Source organism: Natator depressus, chromosome 1 (genome assembly GCF_965152275.1).
Source record: "Natator depressus isolate rNatDep1 chromosome 1, rNatDep2.hap1, whole genome shotgun sequence".
NCBI classification, from domain to species: Eukaryota; Metazoa; Chordata; order Testudines; family Cheloniidae; genus Natator; species Natator depressus.
This window is the reverse complement of record NC_134234.1, coordinates 247,309,179-247,323,179: the sequence shown is the minus strand read 5'-3', so window position 1 is coordinate 247,323,179 and position 14,001 is coordinate 247,309,179. Positions and strand designations below refer to the sequence as shown.

The 14,001-nt window shown below is 42.5% G+C and overlaps 1 protein-coding gene across 4 annotated transcripts in view; it reads right to left on the bottom strand.

The window, feature by feature from the left end:
• TBXAS1 (thromboxane A synthase 1) overlaps nucleotides 1-14,001 on the bottom strand; it is a 326,045-nt gene that overhangs the window by 162,143 nt on the left and 149,901 nt on the right. For all 4 annotated transcript variants that reach the window (XM_074940460.1, XM_074940442.1, XM_074940451.1 and 1 more), the window contains one exon: nucleotides 7,636-7,732. In XM_074940460.1, coding sequence (XP_074796561.1) covers nucleotides 7,636-7,713 — 78 coding nt within the window. In that variant the 5' untranslated portion in view covers nucleotides 7,714-7,732. The remainder of the gene's footprint in view (nucleotides 1-7,635; nucleotides 7,733-14,001) is intronic.

The following is a 14,001-nucleotide window of genomic DNA, read 5'->3' as shown; positions in this document are numbered from 1 at the left end:
TGTGGAAACCGAAAACAATTTCCAAACGCATTATGCATCATTATCCTGCCTAAAATGATTCAATAGACATTATAACCCCATTTCCCAGAGAACACAGTAATGCTGTGCAGCTATAAAGGTTCAAGTACCATGTTAGTGCTCTTATAAGGAAAACTCAATCCAAGCGATTACTTGTAATGGTTGTGAGAAGAAGGTGTCATTTACAACAGCAGAGTCCCCAGCTACAATTCTTACTGAGGTTTCATGAAAAAAAACTAAATTAAAATCAATTTCTTACTTTTTTAGCACAAGTTCTATGCACTAATTCTCACTTTTTCCTCTCCTGCTATAGCTACAAATGTAGGGAAAAGACTGTGTATTTCAAGGATGAAGACTGTATTCATTAACAGTACAAAATTTAAAAAAAAAAAAAGGTCAAAGCACTCATCGTAATCAAGTCTATGTGGAAAAATATGAGGTCATTACTGCCTGCCTGGTGATTACATGGATAAGAATAAAAAGTACCCCAGCCCTGCAGGAAAATAATGTTTAGTTTGTTATACGCTGTTGCCTGTTATAAAGTGGATGCTGACAGTGAGTTTCAATGCAGTTTGAAGCCACAGTCACTCTAGGCTTCTTCAACAAATATAGCATAAAATTACCAATCAGCAATTCAAAAACACCATGAAGAGGGCAAGAGGAAAGGCCGGGAGCGGGAGGGGGGACACCTAAAATGCTCCTTTCAACAACATTCAAAAGAGATTTCCTTGAAGATGCATATATCATCAAAGGGAAACTCAAGCACTCAAAATAAATATTGCTCGCCTTCAGTTCATATAGGGAAAAACCCACTTTGCTTGCATACACACTAAGTAATCAGGATTGATGTGACAGAAGTGCGGGTGAACTCAGAAGATAAAATCTACCCATTGACCTGGGCACAGGGCATGGGTCTGTACTGCAGCCTTGTCTACAGCTATTAGTCCAGCCTTTAGCTCATGTGGAGTACGAGGGTGATGGGATTGGTGGAAATGCAGCTCCAGGGGCTCTACCCTAGCCTTGGCTCAAGAACTAAGCCTATGCCCAAAGACTTTGGGCCTTTGTCATCCTAACCCTGAGAGATGTTCTGACCAAATCAGGCCAGAGATGGCCAGAGATGACATCACCACCTCGACCTACCAGCTTCAACTGAATCCCAAACGCCACCTGAGATGAAATAGGATCTTACTTTAACAAAACAGCTGTAACAACAACAGCTCCAGTCCATTTCAAATGACTTCTTCTCTTTTCCTCAAAGGACAGTTACTGCCATCTTTGATACCACCTAAGAAACTGTCAAACAAAAGGGGTTTTTTTCCCTTCTAAAACTCTATCCAGGTAAAGGTAAAGGGAACAAGGGATGTTGTTAAAAAGAACTCCTTATTTAATACTTCACATTTTAATTGTTTTTCCTTATTTTCAGTATCTTTAATAAAAGGTTAAAAATGTAATGGTGTGTTTGCCATGGTACTCAACAGGCTAAGGCCTTGTATACCACATTCCGGACCTTGTTTAATGCTGTTTAATGTTGGACAGTGACTGGGTTATATTAACACCTTTGACCCATATAGTCCATCTAAATTAATACAACAGGGGCACCAACTGCTTCAATAATACCAATAATAATAATAAAATATATCACATTAAACTACTTAAATCCATTGCTAGTGCCCCTAAAAAATGATGAGATCTGTCCTCAAAACACCCTTGTCATTCCAATGAATAACTCCAGCCCAGCCAACACCAAAGAAAAGAAGAATAAGCTTTGCATTGTATCAGGAAGGATAACAAAGCCAGGCTGTGTCAAACCAAGGGGGAGAACCACACGAAGAGACCCTTCTGTACTGAGGGAAATACAACCTAGAAAATACTGACCTCATGTGCACAATCTTAAACAACGCTTTGGCCTTTTTTATAGTGGCATCAGTGTTATATGTGGCTACATGCTACTATATGCTGCAGTGAAAGGCAGGCTGCATCCACACTCACTGCAGTGTGTAGCTACACATGGCAGTGAAAGGCTCTGGCAGGGGAAAGCAGTAGGGAAAGGTTCTGGCAGCAAGGCGCTGTTGGAGCCTTTCCCCACTGCTGGAGTCTTTCACTGGTTCTGGCAGCTCCCTGCGGCAGGGAAAGGTTCTGAAAGCTCCCTGAAGTGGGGAAAGGCTCTGGCAGTGGGGAGCTGCCGCATCTACACTGCTATTTTTAAGCAGCGTAGATGTCCTGCTCCCAGAGCCTTTCCCTCTGCAGTGAAAGACTGGCGGCAGGGAAAGGCTCAGGTGGAGGAAGGCAGCAGGGGAAGGCTCTGTCAGCTCCCCACTGCCAGAGCCTTTCACTGCTGCTACCCTGCTGCTGCTGGAGCTGTTCACTGGCATGTGTAAAGCTACACACTGCAGTGAGGGTGAGCGTAGCCTACCTTTCACTGCAGTGTGTTGCTATACTTATCCTACATGCCGCTGCAATTGTAGACAAGGTCTTACAGAGAGGTTTTGTTAACATGTCATAGCCACCACTGCCTCTGTGGTATGCTGGGTTAATGTACAAAGATTTTGCCTGTGTTGGACTTGCCTCCTGGTTTTGGTGACGTGTGAAAAAAATGCTTGGTGATTTTGTCCTACTTTCCGTTCAAGTGCATCAGAAAACCACTGCAAGACTCACAGCCTCAGCTCAAGAGGCCTGAGACTGGAACAGCAGGAATGTTCTATGGCAGGACTGAGCTGCATTAGCAAAGCTTTGTGCATAGTGCTTACTCAAAAGCCAATGCTTTAGTCTCTAAATTTCATCAGCATAACATTTAGGGGGAAAATAACCCAGAGTACTATTATTTTTGCATTTTAAATTCTACACTAGCAAGTAGAAATTGTTAATAAAGTAGAGAAGGACCTTGCTTTCAGTAATTTTCTAAAGTATAAACAGAAGCACTCCCTTAAAAGCTTTAAAATAACCTCTGTGCAGGCAACGAGAAAAAGGCTTCTATTACTTGGGAAGTGCTTTTGTCCCTCTGCAACCATTATTCACACACACAAAATCACATTTGAATAAACTCAAATGACCTGTCTTACATACAATTCAATACCATTTATTTTTTATATAGAATCCTTAATACACAGCATCACAAAACACTTCACTGAGAGAATCAAGTGTGAGCTAAAGAGGAAAGGAAGCTTTCTGGGTGAAATTCCATGAGAAGAAACAGGTAAGACAGAAACAACCAGTTTCAGATAGATGTGGATGAGTAAAGTGTTTGTTTACATGGGGACATGCAGGAAAATTAATCCCAATTAACTAAAGGTCTGAATTTGAAACAGATTAGCTAAACTGCATTAAATTCCTGCATGGATGCTTTGGAAGTGAATTAAGCCAAACAAAATTAAGATCACTTTCATTGCGAATGAGGGTATTCACACAGAGGTTTAACGTGGTTTAAATATCTGCTTCAAATTCACTCCTTTAATTAATTTGGATTAATTTTCCTGGATGTCCCTGTGTAGCCATGTCCTAAGTAGAAGGCTGACCATCCTACATTGTGAGGAATGATAGATGGAAGAAGGTGGACAGCAGACAAAGTGAAGGGTGGGAGATAGAAACCTCCAAGATTAGAAATGCATGAGCAAGCAGGAGAACAGGTAGATAAAAAGCTCAGAAGTAAATGAAGCAAGCCTAAGGAAGGGTATTTTCAATTCGATTCAGTCATTCAACAAACCAGCGATAATGACAAAGGGTAGAGGAAGCATGGTCTTGTGGGCAAGATACTGGAATTTAGGAGACCTGCGTTCTTTCCCTCCTCTGCCATATGCTTCCTGTGTGAGCTTGAGTAAATCACTTCATCTGTGCCTCAATTCCCCATCTGTAGAATGGAAATAGTGATACGTTGGGGTGTTGTGAGGCTAAATCCATAAATACTTAGGAGATTGCTCAGACACTATAGTGATGAGAGCTATATGTGTACCTAGCCAGACAGGGAATAGTATGGTCCTAAGAGCATAGGCGCCCACTCTGTGGCTGCTCCGGGGGTGGAGCACCCACAGGGAAAAAATGGTGGGTGCTGAACCACCACCAGCAGTCCCCATATCAGCTCCCGCACAGGCCCCTCAGCGCCTCCTGCCCGCCAGTGGGCCCTGTCTATCAGTGCCTATTCCTCCCTCCCCACACCTCCTGCCTGCCTCTAATAGCTGTTCTGCAATGTGCAGGAAGCTGGGGGAGGGTGGGGGGAGGAGTGAGGAAGTGCCGCACTTTGGGGAGGGGGTGGAACAGGAGCAGGAAGATGTGGGGTGGGGTGGAGCGGAGGCAGGAAGAGGCAGGGTGGGGTGGGGCCTTGGAGGAAGGGGTGGAGTGGGTGCAGGGCCTGGGGCACAGCTGGGGGTTGAGCGCCCCCCAGCACTTTGGAAAGTCAGAGCCTGTTCCTAAGAGTAAATTTACAGTGTTCTGAACCTCCATAAGTTTAGAGAGTACCACAGATGTTTACAGAGACAATGAAAAAGGGAAATGCAAATTGGAGAGAACTAAAGAATGGATAAGAATTTCTACAGAGATGGGTTTAAAGACAAATTCTGCCAATGTTGGAGAAGTGGCAATAGAAAGACAGACAAGTAAGCTGAGAGAGGGGAGGGAAGTTTAGGATTCAAATATCAAGGATGACTCTAATTAGAAAGGTTTCAGAGTAGCAGCCGTGTTAGTCTGTATTCGCAAAAAGAAAAGGAGGACTTGTGGCACCTTAGAGACTAACAAATTTATTTGAGCATAAGCTTTCATGAGCTACAGCTCACTTCATCAGATGCATTCGAAACATAAACACAATTAATATCTGTATGAAACCCCCTAAAAATGCTTCCTGATTTCCAGGTAATCATCAATGGGGAACTGGCTGCATACTGAAAATGGGGTAGAATCTAATTATTGTCAGTTGTCTGGAACTAATATGGGGAAGGGAAGTTGTAGGCAGGAAGAGACAGGTCACTTGTTGTGGGAGAAATAGCAGCGGGTTTCTCAGATAAAAATACAGTGTGGGGAGAACTTTTTACCCACAAGGAGAACTGCAGCCTTTGAAACATTCAGCAGCAGGAGCTCCTAGTGTAGCCAAGAGTTACAGGCAGACACGGAGTAGATAGGAAAATCAGAAAATAAGTTACAGGAGATATAGAAGAGTAAGATGTTAGGGTGTCCACAGGTGAACCTAGCAGTATACATGGGCAATGATTAAAACATGCAGATTAGAGAAGAAGAGTGAGCAGTGGGGAGTTGAGATGGATAGTAGATCAGAGATGGAATTTCACCCTTGAGAACATACAGTCCTCCTGAATATCTAACACAGGCATGGCCAAACCGTGGCTTATGAGCCACATGTGGCTCTTTAACAGTTAAAGTGCGGCTTCTGGAGCCCTCCATGCCCCCCATTTTCCACCTACCAGACTGCGGGGGGGAAGCGTGGGGCTTCTGCCCTGTGGAGGGCGGAGGGGTGTCTCCAGGCCTTAGCCCAGCAGGAGGGTATTAGGGCACAAGACTGTACCCCAGCAGGTGCTGCCCTGCAGAGCAGGTTATGCATGTCTTTCGGCTCTCTAACTTCTGAAGATTATCTTATGCGGTTCGAAGGGTCATTAAGTATGACCACCCATCATGTAACATATTTCAACAGGCTTGAGCAGACCTGGTTCAGGCTTATAGCACTTGTGAATGAGTAGGAAGAAGAAGGGAACAGGTTAAGCCGAAAAACAAGTGTGGCCATATTTTCCTGTAAAATGTCTACTGGATACCAGAAATGTTTGCTATCCCTTTGTAGCTTCCTTTTTATTATTTGTTCTAAACAATCCTTAAGAAGAGCATTTTAAAATATTTTTAAAAAATATTTAGAACTGGATCTGAAACAAATAATTAAACATTCCATACAAAGATGTCTTTGTTAAACATATCCTTATTCTTTGTTGTTTGATATTATGGTAGTGCCTAACTGCGATCAGAGCCCCACTGTGCTAAGCCCTGAACAGACACATCTTAAGTGACAGCCCTTGTCCCAAAGAATTCAAATTTAAATAGACAAGGCAGACAGACAAAGGGTGTGGGAAAGGAGGTTGTGACACCATGTACCTCATATGATACCCTGTACCCCACATTCACCACTTTTGTAACAATATGATATATTTTGTATGAAGTATGCCTTGTGAGATATCATTTGAAAACTCATAATCTGCAGATTATTATTACCCAGTTGAAATGTGTGTGACAACACTGCATGTAAAATTATGAGATTTTGCTATATGATTGTTACTGAAACACATTGTAGTTCTGGGCAATGCCCAAAAACCAATATCTCAGAGACAAAGATACCCTAGCATGCCAGCAAAGTGCTAAAGAGCCATTACTGGCTTAATCGGACATTCTCCAGTGGGGGAGAGTTGTAAACAAGAAATTTACAGTTCATCTGAAGGACAGTTTGGAGCTCATGTATGCAATAGAACTGCCTGCCCCATGACCCAGCACGGATTTTCATGGCACAAAGAACTGGGGTATAAGAAGTGGGGGAAAATGTCCGTAGCCACCTTTCTCCTCCTTCCATCTCTCTGCTCATGAGAACAATGACTCTCAAAGAACTGAATAAAGAGGGGAAGTGGTCCGAGGCTGGAAAGGGACGCAGCCTGTGAAATGTATTGCAGCTCATGGTGAGACAAACCTTTTGCTTTTAAGCCCATTAGCCTTGGTAGGGTTTCGGAGTTAGCTTGTATGTTTATGCTTTTATTTCTTTTGTAACCAGTCCTGACTTATTTGCATCTATCACTTAAAATCTATCTTTCTCTAGTTAATAAACTTGTTTGATCTAAACCAGTGTGTTTTGGTTGAAGCTCTTGGGAATCTCTACTTAAGTCAACAAGCCTGGTGCAGATTCATTGCCCATTGTTGGAATGATGGACTATCTATGAATTTATACTGTCCAGGAGGGTCCTGAACAGTATAAGACCCACATTTCTGGGAACCAAGGCTAGGACTGAGGGATATGCGGGTGTCACCCTGTATGTAATTCATGGATGGCTGGGCATAACATGCGTGTATTCATCTGGGAGTGACTTTACATGCTGGTGATTGTGAATGAGCAGAGCTTAGTGGGGTTTGCTGTTCACAAGCAAAGCAGTGTAAAAAGCATCCCAGGTTGGAGAGCTAAGGGACACAGCAGTCCAGCAGTTCAGGTTGCACCCTGGGGAATGCCACAATAGTATTATTCCCATTTATAACTGAGACACAGAGAGATTAAGTGACTGGACACAAGAAATCAGTGGCAGAGTGGGAATTTAACCAGCTCTCCTGAGTCTCAGTCCAGTGCCTTTCCCAAAAAACAATTATTTCTCTCTTTAACTCCTTCTCTTCATGCCCTCAAAGTGCTCTGAAAAATAATGGAGTCATTTAGCTGACATGTGTGGTCAGATTTGCATTCCTTTAGTTTTATTCAGCAGTTCATCCATCCTTCTCTCTAAAGCTGGTCTTCCTGAAACACTCAGTGCCAGATCTGAAGCTTCTTTTTCAGGAAAACCCCATCAAAATCTATGTGAGCTTTGGCCTGCCTGAGGACTGCAGGATGTGGCCTCCCATGTGTTGAATTTACAGTATGAGGTAGAGTCTTTCTACCAAACTTACCATTCTGTTGGCGAAGTTGCTGAAGTCCTTCACTAAAATATGTTTTATCATCTCTGGCTTGGACACCAACACGTACATTCGCCGACCGATGTAGTATCTACAAAGAAGGTGGAAAACCATTTTAGCAGCCATAGCCAGCCGGAGAACAGCCACCTTCCCTAAGATGCCTCTGTTGGCTAAAATACATTTTTTGTAAATAACTCATATCAGGTTTCCATTCTCTTTGGCAGTTCAGTATCTCTCCACCTCTCTGAAATATTTAAAAAGATTAAGCTGTCAAGTTCACTGGTATTTAAAGGAACCAATTAAAAACATTTTATCCATTGTCATCACCAATTAAAACACTTGCTGAGAAATAATTAAAGAACCAGTCCATCATCTACTTACGCACAGCTGCTTGTTATATACTGTACTCAATGCATACCATAACATAACACAATACGTTATCACTAAAGACAGACTGTAAAAGAATGGGAAGAAAACACTGATTAATAAAAGAAAAAAATGCACCCAACCAAACAAGAAAGAATTACTAGAAACTTTGTCCAATCTAAATCTAATGCCTTTCCACCATTAGGCTGTATCTGCATTGAACATTTCTACCCTATACATGTTCAGAAACATGTTCAGTCACTGTTGACTGGGCAATGGTGCAGTTCCACTGCTGCTAACAACAATGGCATTGCTGATGTAGACCACCTCAGAGGTGTTTTTATCATTACAACAAACAAATGACAGAGGAAGGGTGGGGTGGGGTGGGGTGGGGTGGGGAGGGAAAAGGACAGTATTGCCTCCAAGTAAGAATAAGACCACACTGTCTTCTCTTTACTCTGGATAGCTTTGGGGAGGGAGTTATCGTTTCCTGAATCTGATGCAATGGCTCCTTCTGGCTTCTCAGACAATGAAGTGAGATTCTTTATCTGCTTCAGATGTAGAAAAAATATAGGCCTGTTTCTACATCATCTGCATCAGTCTAACCAGATACCACAGAATAAGTATGTTTGTTAACACTCACACTTTTCTTCTGAGCCCTGGCATTTGCATTTACAAAGAATGCTTGTGGCCTCACTTGGTACAGCGTTTCAGACCACGCTTCAGCTAGGAAGTACTGAAAATCTCATGATGAAAGGCTGATCTCACGATGATAAAACCCTCAGAGGTACAAACAATTGTCTGAATTCTTATCCACGACAAAACGATGAATTTCTCCACTTCTGCCCACCAATAGTCTGAAGTCTCTGGAGACACACCAAAGAACAAATGGCTATGAAAACTTTCATTCCTTCCTAGACATGATAAAAGGTTAGGCACATTCGCAAGGTAGTAGGGGTAGCTGGAGATTCTGTTGCCTGTACTGTTTAGTAGAGAGGTCCCCTGAGATGCAATTCTAGTATTTTTCACAAAGCTCAAATTTACTTTAACACATAACAAACTTGAATCATAATATGTTTATTTGAACCTAATGTATCTGCACTGGATATAGATGCTTGTAATAGAGTCCCTGTTTCTGGGGCAGTACTCTTCAACTGACTCATTATTTGAAATCACAGCTGTCATTAGCATCTGGCAATGACGTTTCCAGCCATTCTCTCTTATTGTTTGTAAAGATTAATCCAGTTACAAAGAAGGGAGGGGCATAGGAGGGAATGGATGGAAAAAATCCACTGATGTACCCAGGGATTAAAAATACTAAAAGGCTAAAATTGCTTTTATGCAAAGTTCAGAGCTGCCTTTGTGCTCTCAACCGGTTTTCAAGAACAATGGTTGTAAGGGAGGATCAGTGTATCATTGCTTTCTTTCACCCCAAAACATAACTGCTCCCCTGATGTCTCCTTTCTGTTTCCCCAATCAGTATGTTTATTAGAAGGTTATTCCTAACTTTTTCTGGGAACTAAAAAAGTGGGAATATGGGAAAGCACTTTGGGAAAACTCAGGTCCAAGAGTCATAGTAATAATCTGCTAACTCTCATCACCTATGTTTCAAAAGAAAAGAAAAGGGATGAGGGGACCTGAAGGTCAAGGAAGATCACATGAGCTTTCCTGCTTTACACACGTGGATCCTGATCCTGCAAAAACACAGGCATATGCTTAACTTTAAGGATGAGAGTTAAAATCAAGAATGAGCATAAGTCTCTATAGGATCAGGGCTTTGTTCTCAAAACCAAGAAGATATTTCCCTACCTGTATTTGTTCTTAAATACCCTATTAAGTTAAAAAACTTCTGAACAATAATCCATTATTTCCAAATAAATAACCGTTTAACTTCTGCCATATAGCTTTATATTCATCTAATATTATTATACAGCAATAGTTAGTTTAGGATTATTATTGGGAAAAAATGCATATTCTTGTCATATTTTACAAAACACTTTGAGAGAAAAGAAACTCGTGGATTCACGGTTAATTGAGGATACTCCCTTTTATTAAGTTTCTCCGGGTTAACCTTACTCTTGTGTGGTATTTCTATTTATTTGCCACATTCAGCTTTTCATAATCTCTTCTGTTTAAATGGGAGCCTCCCAACATAAGTAAAACCCGCACATTTTTAGGCCAGCAATTTAAAGACAAAGATCTATTACTTGTCATGGTAGGGAGGCCAAGTATCCTAATTCACCATAGCTTGTGACAGGACTGTGCTTCCCCCATGGGAGAAATGGTACCGTTTCTATAGGAAGCGCAGGGATGTGAGTTATACTGCCCTCTGAGGAGTACTACTGTAAGAAGTTATCCAACAGCTGTTCAACAGAGAACACAGACTTACTTACAAGAATTACAGAAAAGCCAGGCAACCTTTCACTGTCTCCCCCAAACAGTGTGCAGCTCAAGGGGAGTGAAACGATGATATATTAAGAAAAAGAAGTTAATCTGTATCCAGAGCATTTTAATAACTAAAGAGGCTCCCACAGACACATGCAAGCACAAAAACTCATTTATGACTCTTATTTCTTGCTGCAGTTTGGTCTGTAAGAATGAATGAACAAACACATTGCAGTTAATGTAGTACACAGATTATTTTCCCTGTCGTTCAAATTCAACTCTAGATGGTCGAGTCTAGCCAGTTTACAACCAATAATTTATTCAGCAAACTGAGCTCTTCTTTTCTCCTCAGGAATTATCTGCAAACAAACAGGTTGGAATTTTTACAGTTTTGCTTGCAACTCCTCCCTATTTACTTCAGTGCTAGGGCCTAAGCTGTCTCACAGACTGCCCTCTAGTCTCCCTAGTGTGATAATGAAGCAGGCTTCAGTGAGGGGGCCGCAGATGTGGCAGCAGAGTGGCGTCCAGCCCAGCAAGCATAGAAGCAGTTGGGTCCAGTTTTCAACCAAGGTAGGGATGGTGAGTTGAAGGGTGTGAATAGAAGATGGAAAGCCACATCGAGGGCGTATTAATGCGGTGGGTGGAGTAGGGAAGGGAGGAAAGTGGAGGAGTGAATAGCTATCCCTGCCCTATCCCACCCTTACACAAGATACACTTTTATGTAAATACTAAGTACTATCATTAATATATAACATCTATCATAAGAGGCACCTTATTGGTTCAAAGTATTTACAAAGAGCTGAATGATGATTCCCAATTTCTAGATGGGGAAACTGAGGCACAAGGATTAAAGTACATATTCCAGGTCACTCAGCGAATCAGCGTCAGAGTGGAGAATAGGGCCTAGGTGTCCTGATTGCCAGTCCCCCATTCTAGCTATTAGACCAATGCTACCTATTGGGGGAACAATTTGGCCCTCCCTCTCACCTTTTAATCGCACAAGACCAAAATCCTTCCAAGTACAGCACCATGCCCACGAGGAGCTCCTCCTCCATAGGTTTCCAGAACCCTAGCTGCGCCTACCCTACACCTCCATCTCTCCTGCACTGTCAAAAAAGTTGTCAGTTACTGGCAATCCCTGTTCAGTAGCCTATATGTAACAAGTTGGTGATATCAGTCCAACTCCTAGCGAACAGATATCTACACACCATTAAAACCACCATCCCATTTGCCTTCCCTTTGAGAGCAGTCTCAGAATAGAGAGCAAGGACTGAATGAGCATGGAATTGAGACTCAGCGACCTTCTCACCAGAGAAGGGTCCTACGGATCACAGCTGATGAAGGGAATGGGGTTGGGTAAATTTTTAACTACTCTTCTCTGTGCTACACTTGCTCTATAAATAAAGGATTTCAATTACTCGGGCTGTCAATCCAGTACCTTTCCACAGCAGGGAAGGGCTGATCATGGATCCTTCTGGAGCACTATTATGATCATCAACCAGATGGAGGTCCCTTCTGAATCACCTTGCCATGCCATCACCTCTTCTCTGCTGACTTCACAATGATCCCGCATCTGCCAGGTACTGATTTTAGAACCCAAATTTGGATTTTCACACTACATCATGGCACACCCAACTGACCTTAAAACCTCAGTCTTAGGGCACATTGGAGGACAAATTCTGATCACACCTAGTGCCATCAGTACTGCATTCAAAGTGACACAGACAGTGGTCATTCTAGTTCTATTGGACCATCTCCTAGTGTCCCTTATAGCCTCATATTAACTTATAGCTCCTATGCCATTAGAAAACATACACTCTTTTAGCAAGATGGCCACCATTCAAAGTTGCCTTACTTCACAGGACGAGTGTAACGTGTGCATGGTGTATCATGGCTAAAAGGGCACTTTCTGCACAACATCTGTGTGGGAAACACCTGCACTCCAATCACCCTGATTTTAGCTGGGCCATCAACTCTCAGAAGCCTTTGATCTCTCTATCTGTTATCAGGCCCATGCACTTCAGACGCATTACATTTCTCATTAAGAAAAATAATGCTGCTGGGCAATAAACAACAAGGCTCTGTTTTCTAGGCTGTGGTCTCGTAAACCAGGTGAAGATCATCTGGAGAGCCAAACTAAACAAGAAAATACTATGTCTCTCCTTCCCTTGGGGAGAACAAAGAACACGCTAAGGAGAACAAATAGAAAGAGGAGGAGAAGTAGCAAGCATACAGAAGGAAAGTGTATTTTCTTAGATCATTCCTAGATCATTCCTCCTCTATTATTTTTAGAGAGGCTCATTCACAACAAGCTGAGAAATATGGGAAAGAAAAATATGTGCGTTCATTTAAAAATAAGGTCGATACTGCTGGCTTAATTATTTCAGACGTCAGCAAATTGATTTGCCATGAGTCCTGCTGTCATCCAACTCCTGTGAGAAGCCCACAGTCTATGGGACTGAATGGGATGTGCCTAACAGCCGCACAACCCAGATGCAATCTTCACAAAGATGGCTGCTACTCTGGACTGAGAGGAAAAGAAAGGAGGGGAAGAGTGAGAGACCTTGCTGATTTGTCTCATCATTTGTAGCATACTAGCACCAAGAGGCCTCAAAAGAGAGTGGGGTCTTACCAATGTGCTAGTAAGCACAGTACATAAGCATAATAAGAGACTATCCCTGTGCAGAAGAGCTTACAATCTAAATAGACAAGACAGACAAAAGGGTGGGGGAAAGGTTAGTATTATCTATTTTGCACATGGGGAATCCAGGCACACACAAAGGGGGAGACTTTCAGAAGTATAAATAGTTAAGCACCTCAATTCTATTGACTTTCAATGGGATTTAGGTACCTAATGACCATTTTTGTCTTTGAAAATCTCCACCTAAGTGACTTGCCCAAGATCACATAGGAAGTCTGTGGTAGAGTTAGGAATTGAACCCAAGTCTCCCGAGTCCCAGCCTAGGGCCTTAACCTTTGTTCTCTTCTGTTAACAAAGTTCTGAACTTGAGGCAAACAGCTCAGAAGCCAAGATTCCTTAGATTAGAGAGTTCAGAAATGCATATTACTTCTTAGGATAGTAGTACTAAGTAGTACTCTACACTGCACACTCCTTACAGTGGCATGTAGAGTACATATACTGTTCTCCCCCCTAGCATATGTACAATAGCTGTGTAGATGGTGAGGCACTGCTCAGGTGAGTAAAGTCACACCTAAACCCGGTGAGTATGTACCCTACATGGGTCTCTACATGCCCACGCAAAGCCTCCCCTGTCTACACCGCTATTTTTAGCAGTGTAGTGCCAGCAGCAGGGAAAGGCTCTGGCAGGGGGACACAGCAGGGAAAGGCTCCAGCAATGGGGAGCCAGAGCCTTTCACTGCTATGTAGAGCTACACATCAAAGTTTGGACACAGCCTACTTTTCACTGTGGCATGTAGCTACGCCTACCCTGCATGGCATCGCCAATGGTAAGCAGTGTAGACGTAGCCTTAAAAAATAGACTTACTAAAAACATGTGAACTTACTGAATGAGGCATCAAGAGCACTGGTTAGCATCAGGCACAGGGAAAGGAAGCTTCCAACACCCCTCTGCCAATGCACCCACATCT